Here is a 14,539-nt window from a genome sequence, read left to right as displayed (position 1 = left end):
CCTGAAGTTGCAGTGTGGAGCGATATGGTCATTTTTACGTTTACTGTAGTTTTACATATCAGTATAGAGTAGTTCGTAATGATAAAAAATAAAAATAATATTTGGAGATACCAACAACATGCAGTCAAAATTAAAACTAATTTTGAAACAACTGTTGTTAATCAAAAGAATGCAGCTGCAGTACAGTTGGCGTAAGTGTATAATCAAATCAGATGAAAGCATTTTTTACAGAATGAATATAAGAAGGATGTATTTTCAGTCACTTACCTCATCCACACAATAGCAGGTAGAAGCACAAGAGCTACGACTGGGATTCCAACAACTGCACTTACAATCCTTGTGTAATCTCCTATGCAAAGAAACACAAAAATGCACCTATATCAGTTATGAATGTTCACTTTCATAGTACAATACCTCTTGCTGATACCTGTGAGTTGAGTCTGTAGGGATAAACCTACCCCAGTACCCCTCCCTGTAACTGGAATTTGTTATCTGGAGAGAAAGCAATGCTGGTACACAGTCCCACACTTTGCTCTAAGGTCCATGGGATCTTAAATATACACAGTGGGTAAGGATCTTAGTTTATGGCATCATCTGAGTATGATCTGCAGGGGGCATTGAGTTGATGCTGAATCATGACACATGAGATTGCCCCCTGCTGGTCAAGCAAAAGCAGTAACCTGTTTCTTCTTGGAGGAATGCCTGGTTCTGGGCAGGCTGGTTGTGAGGCCCTATAAATGAAATCTATGCCATAGTCTGCCTGCTGACCTTATAAACAGTTTAAATTTTTTATGACTGCTACTAAAAATGACATCATCCTTAACATCCTTATCATCCTTAAATCATCAGTAACATCTGAACAATGGTTTATAATGAACTCTGACCATACCATGTACTGTAACCAGCAGGACAGAGGAGGTATGGCTTCCAACCCTGTTCTTTGCCTCGCAGTAGTACCATCCACTGTCCCAGGATGTAAAGTTAGTAATGTTCAAACTCTGTCCTGATCCTGTCTGCCAGACATCAGTGTCATTCTTCTTAAACCAGGTGTAGCTGTGAACAGGTGGGTTGGCATTGCTGCTGCAGGTCAGAGTCACTGAACTGCCCTCCACTATTTTACCAGAGGGACTGACTGACACTGAGGTGTTCTTAGGAGCATCTGAAAGAGGAAACGACAAATAAAAAATGTTACACTTACTGTACACAACTCAATCAGAAAACATCAGTGGGTTGAAATTTTAGCATCATGATCAGAACATTTCTCCATATACATTCTTTCTAATGAACGTACTGCTGTATAATACTAGAGTGCACTTAACACTCAATAAATCAAATAATTTTAATCCTGATAAAAATGCTTTTGTTTGTTTTGTGTACTCACAGACATGAACAATTTGATCCAAAGCACACAAATATAATGGATGTTCAAACAGCATGAAGGTTTGTGTTATAGTAGAAAGAACTTTGTATGTTATTACATATTACATACCTGTGACTTTTAAAGTCAATTTAATCATTGACCCCAGGCTCATTGTAAGCAAGACAAGAATGTTAACATATACATAATCTTCAGTGTTCCAGAGTCTGTCAATGTGGGTTCATTGTCACAATAATTGTTATGTTTATGATGAAAAAATCTATGCATAACAACACTTGCACTAATGAGGTCTGTTGTGAAATAGAAGAAAATGTTTCTCTCCCCTTTTCTTGATCACTATCTCAAATATTCCCTGTTGTCTCCAGGCTTTCACAGAGCTTATTCATAATGTTTTTGAGGATGAATTGAGGCAACATTGAATCAAATGCTCTTTTCTGGTATTTGTGTGGTTAAAACGAAAGTAAAATTCAGTTTTATCACATACTCACATCTGACATTGAGAGTCACTGCAGAGGAAGGGAGATGCTCATAGCCTCTTACAGCACAGGAGTAACTGCCTGCATCTTCACTGCTGGCTGAGAACTGGACGTTCTGGGTGCTGTAGGATAGAGGATGTCCGTTCCTGTACCAGATGAAGGCTGGGCTGCCACTCAGAGTGCAGGTGGTGTTACAGGTCAGTTTCACCCTCTTTCCCTCTCTAACAGAATTCACACTCGCCTGTAAAGCTTCATAGAAAAAGCAAAACAGTTAAATTGATATGGCTCACTCACTGATTTTTCTGTTGTCTTTACAGTGGGATGAAAATGCTGAAAGTTTTTTGGATATAATTTTAGAATTACCTGTGACTGTCAGTGTGACACCAGGTTCACCAGTATATCTCCCTTTAGCTCTGTCTGTCAGGAACCTGAAGCGATATGTTGCTGAATCACTCTCTGTCAGATTGTTTATTCTAAAAGTGCAATTGTGTTCCTTATTCCCAAGATACTGCACACGTTGAATGTACTGTGGGTTTAGGGACAGGTCTTCCGGCTCCCCTGTATTTTTATCCTTTTGAATAAACCAGAATGTTTTTTCTAATTTATAACTTCTGGGATATTTGTAAGTGCAAGGAAAGTCCACTGAAGTTCCCTTTAAGGCACAGATTTTCTTTCTGGTGTAAGTGATATTCCAGCCAGGCTGACTCAAAGCACCTGAAAAACAGTCTCACATGATCACCTTGCTCAGACATTCTTGTATTTATCTTTGCAATCTTTTTATATTTGCCTCACAGTAGTACTGTCCACTGTCCTCAGATCTGATGTTAGTGATGGAGTAATTCTGCCCTGATCTTCTCACCGAGGTTATACCTCTATTATGCTCATCTTTACACTTGAGTACTTAACTACACCTTTTGGGTTACATGTCTTGCCCAACTGCTACAGGTGCTGAACAGGAAATAGTTTTTTTCCTTAATATGAACAAATCCATATCCATCACTTTCATGATTCTTCCCTATTGTGTAAAGATTGTGTTTCAGCTGTATTCACAAAGTGTTTGAAGACACATTACAGTAAAATCCACTGATATTGCACATACTTGGTCTATGTTTGCTTATAAGAAAGTAAAATTTGTGAGTTTGATCACATACTCACATCTGACATTGAGAATCACTGCAGAGGAAGGGAGATGCTCATAGCCTCTTACAGCACAGGAGTAGCTGCCTGCATCTTCACTGCTGGCTGAGAACTGGAGGATCTGGTTGTTGCTGGATAGAGGATTTCCATTCTTATACCAGATGAAGGCTGGGCTGCCATGCAGAATGCAGGTGGAGCTGCTACAGGTCAGTATCACCGTCTCTCCCTCTCTAACTGTGTCAGGATACACACTTACCTGTAAAGCTTCATAGAAAAAACAAAACAGTTAAACTGATATTTTTCTGCTGTCTTTACAGTGGGATGAAAATGCTGTAAGTTTTTCCATATAATTTAGAATTACCTGTGACTGTCAGTGTGACACCAGGTGCACCAGTATATTTCGCTTCAGCTCTGTCTGTCAGGAACCTGAAGCGATATGTTGCTGAATCACTCTCTGTCAGATTGTTTATTCTAAAAGTGCAATCATGTTCCTTATTCCTGAGGTACTGCACTCGCTGACTGTACTGTGGGTTTAGGGACAGGTCTTTAGGTTCTCCTTTATCATTATGATTGTGAATAAACCAGATTGTTTCTCGTACTGTATATCCACTGGGATATGTGTAAGTGCAGGGTATGTCCACTGAAGTCTCCTTTATGACACAGATGTTCGGTCTGGGGTAAGTGACTTGCCAGCCATACTGACTTAAAGCACCTGAAAAACAGTCACACATGATCAACTTGCTCAGACATTCTTGTATTTATAGGCATTTTGCCTATCTTTTGGTACAGTTTAGGTTGCACATATAAATTTGCAAAACAAATATTAACTATGACTGAACTGTCATTAATTTATCAATCAATCAATTGATCAATTTACAGATATCAAGAATTTAAGCTTCTGAACAGCTTTGCTGATTTTGCAAAGGCAAAAATATTTCTGTTTTTCCGTTCATATCGGTTTAACAGAGTGTGAAAAGGAACTTAAGTCTCTTTTCTGATGCTCAAAGCTAATCTCAGGAAGCAAAGTACAGTAGCACATGATCTTACAGAAATTATGCAGATTCCTATTGAAAATGGATATTTCTTTCACCTATGTTTACTCTATATTGTTCTAAAGACTTTTACCATACATACCAAAGAAATCAAAAGATCAATAATCTCTGAGTGAAGGATATTGTCCCCCATCTATATTGGCTTAGGCAGACAACATTGACACAAATAATCTTCTTATTTTTTACCTGGCAGACAGAGAAGGATTGCTATGAGTGCTGTTAATGTTTCTGAGATCATGGCAGCATCAGTCTCTGTACGTACATGAAAATGCAGAGAGCTGTTATATTACATTGACACCACAAGTTAATGTTACACAAAATGAACATTATGCAGCATCTATAAAATAAAGTGAAGATGCAGTAAACTGAGTTTAACATTATGTTTTTTTTTATCTTCAAAACACTATTTGTATTATCAAAATTCTAAGTCTGTAAATGCTATAGAATTATTGATGCAATCAAACAGGTCTGCCAATCAACTCCTCTCAGGAGTAAAGTGGACTGGATATTGTTTAGCAGCACATTATCAGCGATAATTTATAGATGGAGAAAGTATGTTTTACGATTTCATAGTTTTATATACATTTAAATCACAAAATACTACTGTGTTCATTGAATGTGGCAGATGCCATAGACATCTTGCCTTTAGTCAATGCAATTCAGTTTGCAATATAAATGATTAAACAGCATTATGTGGGATCACAATTTTTCTACACTGACATAAAAAGCAATTTGATATACTTACCCAATCTATCAAGTGGTCTGAACTCAATAGTTCCCTATCTGTAGAAAATATCCTCCTTGTCAGCACAGTGCCACTTAATGTGACTGTGAAAAATGTAATGAAAACTTAAACTAAAAACAGTATGGGCTGAACTTGCTGGTACTTTCTTCCTTCCTCTTTTTCATGGCCATTTTCTGCACATCATTTTCTGTACAAGTGCTAAGCAAGAAATTCATTTGCATTTTCTTTGCATGGGACTTCGTACTATTCGTCAGTTTCTAAAATGCCGTGTAATCCCCAAGTCTCTCAACTTTGGACATTCACCCCATTTCAGTCAACACAAGCTCTCCTAAGCAAAGGCACTCAGCTTTTTATAGATGCAGATACATAGTAAATGTGGGCATCTACAAAAAATTACAGAAAATGTGCTCAAAAGAAATGTCATGTTACCTCCGGTTAATTACATGAGGAGTGTCAGGCTGCCTGAAAGCGGTCAGATGAGCACACACTGGCGCACTTAGTACCCGTCCCGATAAGCCAAAGTGTTCTGCTGATTTGGGCTCCTGGTCATTGTCAGCAAATGACACGTCCAGTTTCAAACACATGCAAATGCTTCTACTGTCTGAGCCATTGTAGGGTGAAGTCTCATAACCGATGCTCCATTCACAAAAGGTCGAGACGTTGTGGGCTGGAATCCTGAGAGTGCCACTGATGTTATTAGCTTCATAAACTTACAGCCATAAAAAACACCCCTTTCATCCTAAACTCCATCTGTTCTTTTTCTATTCCTCCACTTCCAGTGAGTGGCGGTCTGTCCCATGCCAGGGGATCGCAGTCTCTCTGCCATCCACAGGGTTTTCACTCATTCACTCACTCACTCACACTCACTCACTCACTCACACTCACTCACACTCACTCACTCACTCACTCACTCACTCACTCACTCACTCACTCACTCACTCACTCACTCACACTCACTCACTCACTCACTCACTCACTCACTCACTCACTCACTCACTCACACTCACTCACTCACTCACTCACTCACTCCCCCACAGGTTGTAGGCCTCCCAGGGGAAGCAGTCCTGTTACATCATCACATCACCATGTTAAATCATGTGACTGCATGTTTTCTTTTAGCATTGATCGGAGACAATGACCAGGCCAGGGCCTTCAAAATCAGCAGTGCTCATTCATTCAAATGGAAGCCTTATCACCATTTTACAGCAGCAGAAACAGGGTTCAGTGACTGAATAATTCCTCCAAACTGCATGTGTATCTTCATACTGACCTTAACTCCAAATGCACAATGGTAGCATTTTATTGAGAACCTAATGTTTGCAAATTGCAGAATTTGCAAGTAGAGCATTAAAGTGACAATTATCAGTGGTGCCTGAACAAGGACTTTACATTTCCAGTTACAGATGCTTGTACTCAGAGTGATTTACAATAGAGCATACAAGAATGTCAGGCTACGTGGAGAGACAATACATAATCATAAGTGTCACAATCCAGTAGCAGAATTCATTACATAACATGCTATATTTTGCTAAGCGCCACAGTCTGATGATGTAGCAAGAAAAGATATAGACCTTATCAAAATTATATATACATTTTTGTAAGGATTTTTTAAAAATCCCATAACTTGTGTCCTACCTGTGTGTCTGTTCCTATGACTCTCTTTCTCAATGTTCTTCTCTCCTTCCTGAATAGATAGAGAGAGAGAGAGAGAAACAAAGACCTTCAGGCTATCAACATCAGAGGTGTTAAATATCATTTACCTGTACTTTTCCTTCACATTTCCCTGACATTAAATGTTAAATTCGTAATTACATACTGCATGTTACAGCAAGGTGAGTTTCAGTGGGGTTTGTATATTAAAGCTCTTACCTCATCAACACAATGTCAGCATGCACAACGACGTGGACAACAGCAATAAAGATTCCAGCAGCTGCACACGCTGCCTAAAAGTGCTGCCTGATGTCGCTAAGTGACACACAAACGGTCTGGGATAGTGATGGATATGAACCTGAGCTGAGTAGCCTAAGAGCTCCATGCGTAGAGTGTCTTCATTCACAGTGTAAGCGCGTTTGCTGAAGTATCCCCTTTCATGTTAGAAACAGCAGGTAAACTATGCTGCATAATCCTGCCCATCATCACAGTTGTACTGTCCAATGTTGATGTAGCAGATCTGATTAAATATGAACTTCTCCCCTGCTCAAAAATGACCTTTTGTATTCTTTTTGTATCAGGTGCAACTGCATTATTGGGTTGGCATCGCTACTGGAAATCCAAATTTCTGTTTTTATCATCATCAATGCACATTGTAGGTATGGCTAATGATAGCTAATGATAACAATAATATAAAAAATGTATTGCACAACTGTTTTGTGAATGCATAAGATTGAACCCGGCACCTGACAAAGCACTTATTTTAAGAACAAACCTGTTCGTAAGTATACATATTTTAAGAACAAACCTGTTCCTACACAAACTAAAACCAGCATAGGCTTCACTGACTGACGTAGACTTTCCTGCTTCCCCTTTTCCAAATACATTTACGTATGAGTGCATGTATAACTGATGTAATAGCAACCTTTTGAGGCTGGGTGAAATGTATTTACATATGATGACTTTAATGATCTTCAGTACATGAAAACCACATTCTAATTACTGTCCAAGAATTATCAGATTGATCTGACTTTAGACTGATACTACACTGGCTAAAGATATCACTTCTGTGAATTTGTACATGATGAAATTTTACTATTTTTTCACTATTTTACTATTTTATATTTTTGGACATTCAGACATTACCCATGATCTTCCTCCTGAAACACAGAGATAAAGTCATTGGAAGCAACTGTTTCTCCGACTGACAACCAAAGTGTTGCTCAGTTGTTGTCTGAAGACATATGAGTATCTAAGTGATTGGAGGAGTTTGAGCAAATAAATAAAACCAATAAATAAAAAACTTTGAATAAAAACTTTAATTTTTTAATACAATTTTTTTACTAACAGAGGACTAGAGGAAATGAGGCTACAAAATGGAAAAAAAAGGAATGTTAAACCTCAGCCCGAATCAATGAATCTCTTGACTTTGTCTAAGACCATGGTAAAGACAAGCAGTTTGCCTCTGTCACAGAATTTCAGTGTTTAGTTTACTTTTGGTTATAATAGGATTAGGGTTGTAGCTATGGTAAGGGTTAGGGTTAGGGTTATGATGTCAAATTCTTTGTGCTGTATTTCACATAACTAACACAGGTAACAGCAGCAGCAATTGGAACATGGATACTCACAACAAAAACAAAAAAAAAAAAGAAAAATGAGATCAAACAGCATGCTTCTCGTTTTCTTTAAATAAATTGAAAAAAACTGAATGTACGGGGTTTAAACACTTCAAAGTAGCTGCATTACACAATAGATCGTTCACACCACACATACGACATAGCGGGGTGAGAGGTGCATGCTGTCATGTTGGAGAGGCAGGTTGAGATGGGTCCTGTTGTACAAAACCTTTGTTTGCTGCCTATTACAGCAGCATTGGAGGTAAGCTCTACCTTGCAGTCAGGGTTTGCAATTTTTAACTGTGCTGTAGAGGACAGAGTCATCCTCTGCTCTTTTCTCTTGTGACCTGCAGGGAAAAAACAGTACATTTATGGTATAATATTCAATACGTGGCTGTCTACTGTAGTACTACCTCCACTAATATTAAATCTTGCTAAGCTGAGAACTATCTTCAGATTAACTTTCTCGTCCCTGTGCTGCCCGAAGCATTGTCACTTCATGTACATTCTTTTTCAGAGATAGAGACAATAGTAACCAGACATTTTATCATTTCTGTATATATGAAACCTAGAGGGTTCAAAACCATTTTGATCTAGTCATGTATGGTTTTTTTTTTCAGTTTGAGTCATATTATTCTTAATTTTGGGTTGTGAAGTACCCCACATTATTCAAACCAATACCTGCTACAGGATATACTGTATTTCCAGTTCCTTACCTCATACAAACAATGAAAGGTGAAAGCAGAAGAGCAAATAAGACTGCGATTCCAACAACTGCAGCTTTGATCAATTTGTGATTTCCTGAGCAAAGATCACAAAAATGCACCTGTATCAGTTATGAACAATTTCATTAAAAATGCACCTCACCGATGTCTATGAGAAAAGTGTTAAGATAAACATACCTCTGTTCTCGACAAATCTTTGTATTACTGTATAATTGCTACCAAAATAAAACAAAAATGGAAACCAGCAACATTTAAATTAAGTATTTAAAAGTATGCCAATACCTTGTATTATAACCAAGTGAGCAGTAGAGTTATGAGCCCCAATTTTGTTCTTTGCCTCGCAATAGTACTGTCCACTGTCCCAGGATGTAAAGCTAGTAATGCTCAAACTCTGTCCTGATCTTGTCTGCCAGACTCCAGTGTCATTCTTCTTAAACCAGGTGTAGTTCTGCACTGGTGGGTTGGCATTGCTGCTGCAGGTCAGAGTCACTGAACTGCCCTCCACTATTTCACCAGAGGGACTGACTGACGCTGAGGTGTTTCGAGGCGCATCTAAAATCAACAGAAGCATGGGTTGAGTGAATTCTACCCAAATACTTATGCAATCAAATGTAATCATCACAAAGACATAAATTTTAAAGGAAATCACACCTAGTTTTTTCTACTTAAATGATTTCCTGTTTGCTGTGGAAACTATTATTTCACCAAATCAAATGACAAAAGGTTTATTTAATGTATTATTCTATTTAAATCAAAGAGTTGTAACATCAGACTCATATTTAAAGTTAGGGATTTGAATCCATTGTGAAACTACTGGTTTAATGATTTTTTTTTTATCTTTCTCCCTAAACCCTACCTGTTTTCTGTAGAATGTCTCACAGAATGAGTGGTATGTTAGGTTGTAAGTACTGCACATTCCTCTGGATAATAGTATTTGATTAAAAAAAAATGTCGAATAAAACCATGTACTCACACAGAACATCAATAGTCATACCAGTAGACTTATGGTTTCCAACCTTGTTCTTTGCTTCACAGTAGTACTGTCCACTGTCCGAGGATGTAATGTTAGCAAAATTCAAACTCTTTCCTGATCCTGTCTGCCAGACTCCAGTGTCATTCTTCTTAAACCAGGTGTATCTCTGCACTGGTGGGTTGGCATTGCTGCTGCAGGTCAGAGTTATTGAACTGCCCTCCACTATTTCACCAGGGGGACTGACTGACACTGAGGTGCTCTGGGGAGCATCTATAAACAATATTAGCATGGGTTAGGTAGAATTCCACCTAAGTACTTATACAATATTTTTGGTCTCAAATGCAACTCCCAGAAAGACACAATTTTAAACTGCCCACAGTTTGTTCTTCTTAAAGGATTTCCTGTGTGCTGTGGACACCAAATGCACAAAGACAGGTTTATTTAATGTATTATACTATTTCTTTCTTCTGCCAAATGCTTCAAGACAAATAAATAAATAAAAAATAAATGTTTCACAGAATGTGTATCATGGTAAGCTGTACATGCTGTTATGTCCTCTGGATAATGACATCTGTCAAGAAAATATCTCATGGGGCTCACAGGTGACTCAGATGCAAATGGACATGTTTCAAGCAGGCTGGGCCCTACAGCTCAAGTTTAAAACTATCTGTAATTAAGTTGTCCAATGGTGACAAAGTTAATGCATATTTGGCAACTATTATAAGTTAGATAAAAAGAAAAAAATGTTCACAAAGTCATGAAAAATGGATGCACTCACACTGAACATCTATGGATACAGCAGGTGAGTTCTGAGCTCCATGCTTGTTCTTTGCCTCACAGTAGTACTGTCCACTGTCCTCAGAGCTGATGTTAGTGATGGAGTAACTCCGCCCTGATCCTCTCTCTGAGGTTACAGCTGTGTCATTCTTGAACCAGGTGTATCTCTGCACTGGTGGGTTGGCATTGCTGCTGCAGGTCAGAGTCACTGAACTGCCCTCCACTATTTCCCCAGAGGGACTGACTGACACCGAAGTGTTCTTGGGAGAGTCTGGAAGAGAAAATCACAGGTACTCAAAAAAAAATAAAGTCAGGCTTGCTAGATATTGTGGTGTTCCATTTTAAAATAGTGCATTAAATATATTAAAACCTTGTATAATGAATAGGTTCAACTCTAGGGCCATAATACACATTTCATAGATATAATAGTTGTTGGGTATACTAAGAAATACAAAGATATATATGCTTGTTTCACAATATGAGTAGATATTTTGCATAATATAATTGTCTGTTAAAGCCCGAGTTCTGACATGAATAGTATGAGGAAATTACTAATATGTGCAGGGCTGTGGTGATCATTCTGGGAAGTCACACGGAGTGATGAGTTCTGCAAACGTAGTCTGTGTCACTGATACGTTCATAGCATTCCATTGATCTTCAGAATTCATTTTGTGAACATATCTGAAAATAAATTAATCCTGAATCTGTTTAAATAACTGGGAGTGACCTGAATACGAAGTGGTTCCCTGAGCATTGCAGCGCAGTTGTAAAATGCTCTAGTGTGCTCTTCGATAGAGTGACCTCAGCCACCAAGACTCAGACAGGGCCCTGATAATGCCCAACCATACCTCTTCATGTGTCCATTCATTGTTGTACTAACAATTATCTAAGCCATATGACATCCTCCATTGTGGAAATTCTCATAAGGTCATAAATGCTTATTTTTCAATGTTTTTTTCAATCCTTTTTTCTATTTGTTAAGGAAACAAGCCAGAATTCTATTTCATATTTCATTTTCTCCAGAAGTTATTACCTTTCTTAGTCAATGGATATATAAGTAACAACAAAATACAGGAATAATGCAAAAAAAAAAAAAAAAAAAACACTCAAAGAAACAACATTAAACAACAAAATGCGGAATTTCACCATGTAAACTCACATGTCACTTTGAGAGTCACAGCAGAGGAAGGCAGACTCTCATGGACTCTTACAGCACAGGAGTAGCTGCCTGAAAGGTCACTGCTGGCTGAGAACTGGACGTTCTGGGTGCTGTTGGGTAGAGGATGTCCGTTCCTGTACCAGATGAAGGCTGGGCTGCCACTCAGAGTGCAGCTGGTGCTGCAGGTCAGTGTCACCCTCCGTCCCTCTCTCACTGTGCCAGGATTCACACGTGCCTGTAAAGCTTCAAAGACGATACAAAACTCATAGTTGTATCTTTCATCTGGCAGATGTGTTCATGGAGGAGTGAAAGTGTGCATGTGTAGTATGGGAGTATAGAATTACCTGTGACTGATAACTGAGATCCTTCTGCACCTATCCATTTTCCTGTTTCTTTATTTGTTATAAACCTGAAGTAATATCTTCCTGAATCACTCTTTTTCAGAGCTTTCAGCATGAGGGTGGACTGATGTTTCTTATCGCCCAGGTACTCTACACGGCCTTTATACTCAGGGGTACTGGCCAGGTCTGGAGGCTCCCCTCCATGTTTCCCATTTTTAAACCAGAATGTTTTTGTTATTGTGTGACCACTAGGATATGTGTAAGTGCAGGTCATGTTCACTGAGGTCCCCTTTAAGGCACAGATGTTCTCACTGGTGTAAATCACACCCCAGTACGCCTGACCCAGAGCACCTGAAAAACATTCACACACCATCATCCTTCTCTACAATGAAATAATTTAATTTTCAGAATATTATAGTCAATGCTCACTTTGGATACACATCCAGATCACAGGGTATATTAATCAAGGCCCCAAAATAAGCAAACAAAAATTAAACTGACAAGAAAACCTACACAAAGACAAATCATTTTACCTTGCATTAAGAAAGGGAAGACCACAAATATGGTGCATACTGTTTTTAAGAGCATTATTGCATCAATCTGTAAGACAGTCAGAAAAGCACATTGTTAAATTACTTCATGAGAAAATAACTGTAAGAATGATCTAGTCACACAGAGTCCTTTCTACAATAAGTGCTGTAGATCTAGTTGGTTTCAGACAAAAACTTTCTATGTCACTGCTATCACGGTGACCAACAGGGGTAAAAATACAATGGAAATGTCTTTTAATTAGAAGTGTAAGTATTTCCAATTCAGCAATATTAATTGACCAAGCAATTTGTCCAACAGAACAATTGAAATTCTTTCAAATTTGGCTTTTGACAAAACGTATCAACCATGTGCAAGAGAAAAATTTAAAAGAATGCGATTGTCTTACCCAAGTAGATAAGATTTCTGCTTTCAGTAGTCTGATACTGCCAGCACAACAGTGTCACTCTGTGCAGCATGTGGTTTCAACCTAATATAAAAACAGCACAGCAACATTAGCTGATGTCTATCTGTCTTCCTTCCCTTTTCTGTTATGCTCTGTGCATGTTGAATACTTTAACTGAGGCAGATCAATCCTTTGCCAGACATAAACAATTAATCCCCTATTTTTGTTTTCAAAACTATGAATATAATATATATTAATAATTAATATATATTATGTACACTCAAGATTTAACCCACAAATGCCCTCTTTAGATGGCAGGATAAAGGAACGCAGGCACAACTTATGCAAAATAAATTAGGAGGCATAGAGAGGATTGATTTAGAACAGTACTTGTTCAGGTTGATTGAAATAAAATGGCCCAAACTCTTTAGTTTACCTGAAATTCAGCTTAATTCTGATAGTAATAATTTTAATGGCAGATATACGTCTTGTGCCTTGCCTTGTGAAATATGTTTCTATTGATTTATAGAGACTGGGTTCATTGTGCAATCATACTTTTAAATTTGTTGAGCTTTATCTCAGAGCACAACCACTAAACTACCCTCCCTTGTTTTTTTCCCAAGAGACTGACACCAGCATGCTTTCAGAAATATCTAAAACTATTTAAAAAGAGTTCCAGAGGATATCAGCTTCAAGTCTTATGTATTTTATCATGTCTCATAAAACTGTCATTGCATCAAGTGAGTGCATGTACCATTTCAACATTCATAAGGGATTGATGTCTTGCACCCTGGATTAACTTGACCCCAGACCTGAAAGTCTTCAAAATAAGTTGTGTTTATTTCTTGTAATATCAGTAGCAGCAGTGATGAGCGGGTCACAGCAGCAGCAACAGGAGTCAGTGGAGTGGGACAGAATAATTCTCACATAGCATTCACGTTTCAAACCAGCTACTATTACCTTTCAATAAACATGGGATTCAGGTTATTTCTTTCAAGATTCTCAGTTCTGTTCACATCCTGTATCTTGACTGTTGCAGTCTTTTGCTAATTCACACTTCTAACGATATTGTAGCCAAGATATCATCGTGATTATTAATTTGTATTAATTTGTATGTATGTTAACACCTTTTAGATTCAAAACAAGGCCCATCATCCTCACACATGATGTCTGACTGACATCCTCACACATGATGTCTAACAACTGACTGAACTGGGGTCATAAATTTGCCATTAATGTGAGCTGATGAAGATATATTTCCTCTCACTCAAGAGTGCATTTACATCATCATGACATCACTTCCTCTTCTCCTCACCACATTTCCCCCCATTTGCGCGTGACAAACTCATGCACATAAACAGCGCCACCAGTGCAACAAACTTAAAGAAATTATATTATTTATGCTCTTTTAAATACAAAATATGGAAAAAAAGAGGATATTCAAATATGTCAGAATGTTATTAAAAGAAATGTTAATATTGACCTTTATTTTATTATATGTATATTTACAATGATGTTGATCGCTTCAAGTTACATTTGGAGACGACCAAGCACCTCTTGGAGTAGTTAAAGGAGG

General features: G+C 38.1%; 1 protein-coding gene across 1 annotated transcript; it reads right to left on the bottom strand.

The window, feature by feature from the left end:
• Positions 1–7,580: 7,580 nt before the first annotated feature.
• LOC118784358 (B-cell receptor CD22-like) lies at positions 7,581–12,405 on the bottom strand. Its single transcript, XM_036538570.1, has 6 exons — positions 12,033–12,405; positions 11,689–11,931; positions 10,531–10,800; positions 9,753–10,022; positions 9,195–9,331; positions 7,581–7,598 (listed from the first exon to the last, which is right to left on the bottom strand). Exons 1-6 carry the CDS (start codon positions 12,403–12,405, stop codon positions 7,581–7,583), a joined length of 1,311 nt encoding a protein of 436 aa, XP_036394463.1.
• Between the last annotated feature and the right edge of the window lie 2,134 nt (positions 12,406–14,539).

The sequence above is a fragment of the Megalops cyprinoides genome, chromosome 10, assembly GCF_013368585.1.
Source record: "Megalops cyprinoides isolate fMegCyp1 chromosome 10, fMegCyp1.pri, whole genome shotgun sequence".
Lineage (NCBI taxonomy): Eukaryota > Metazoa > Chordata > Actinopteri > Elopiformes > Megalopidae > Megalops > Megalops cyprinoides.
Note: the sequence above shows the minus strand (reverse complement) of the source record. Positions and strands in the feature narration are given on the sequence as shown.

Bases quoted from the DNA above. Each gene is read 5' to 3' on its own strand.
- LOC118784358 (XM_036538570.1), bottom strand. From the start codon at position 12,405: ATGATGGTGTGTGAATGTTTTTCAGGTGCTCTGGGTCAGGCGTACTGG. The intron at 11,932-12,032 runs GTAATTCTATAC...TCGTCTTTGAAG, and splicing joins ATCTCAGTTATCAGTCACAG to CTTTACAGGCACGTGTGAAT. The intron at 10,801-11,688 runs GTGAGTTTACAT...TTTCTCTTCCAG, and splicing joins TGTGACTCTCAAAGTGACAT to ACTCTCCCAAGAACACTTCG.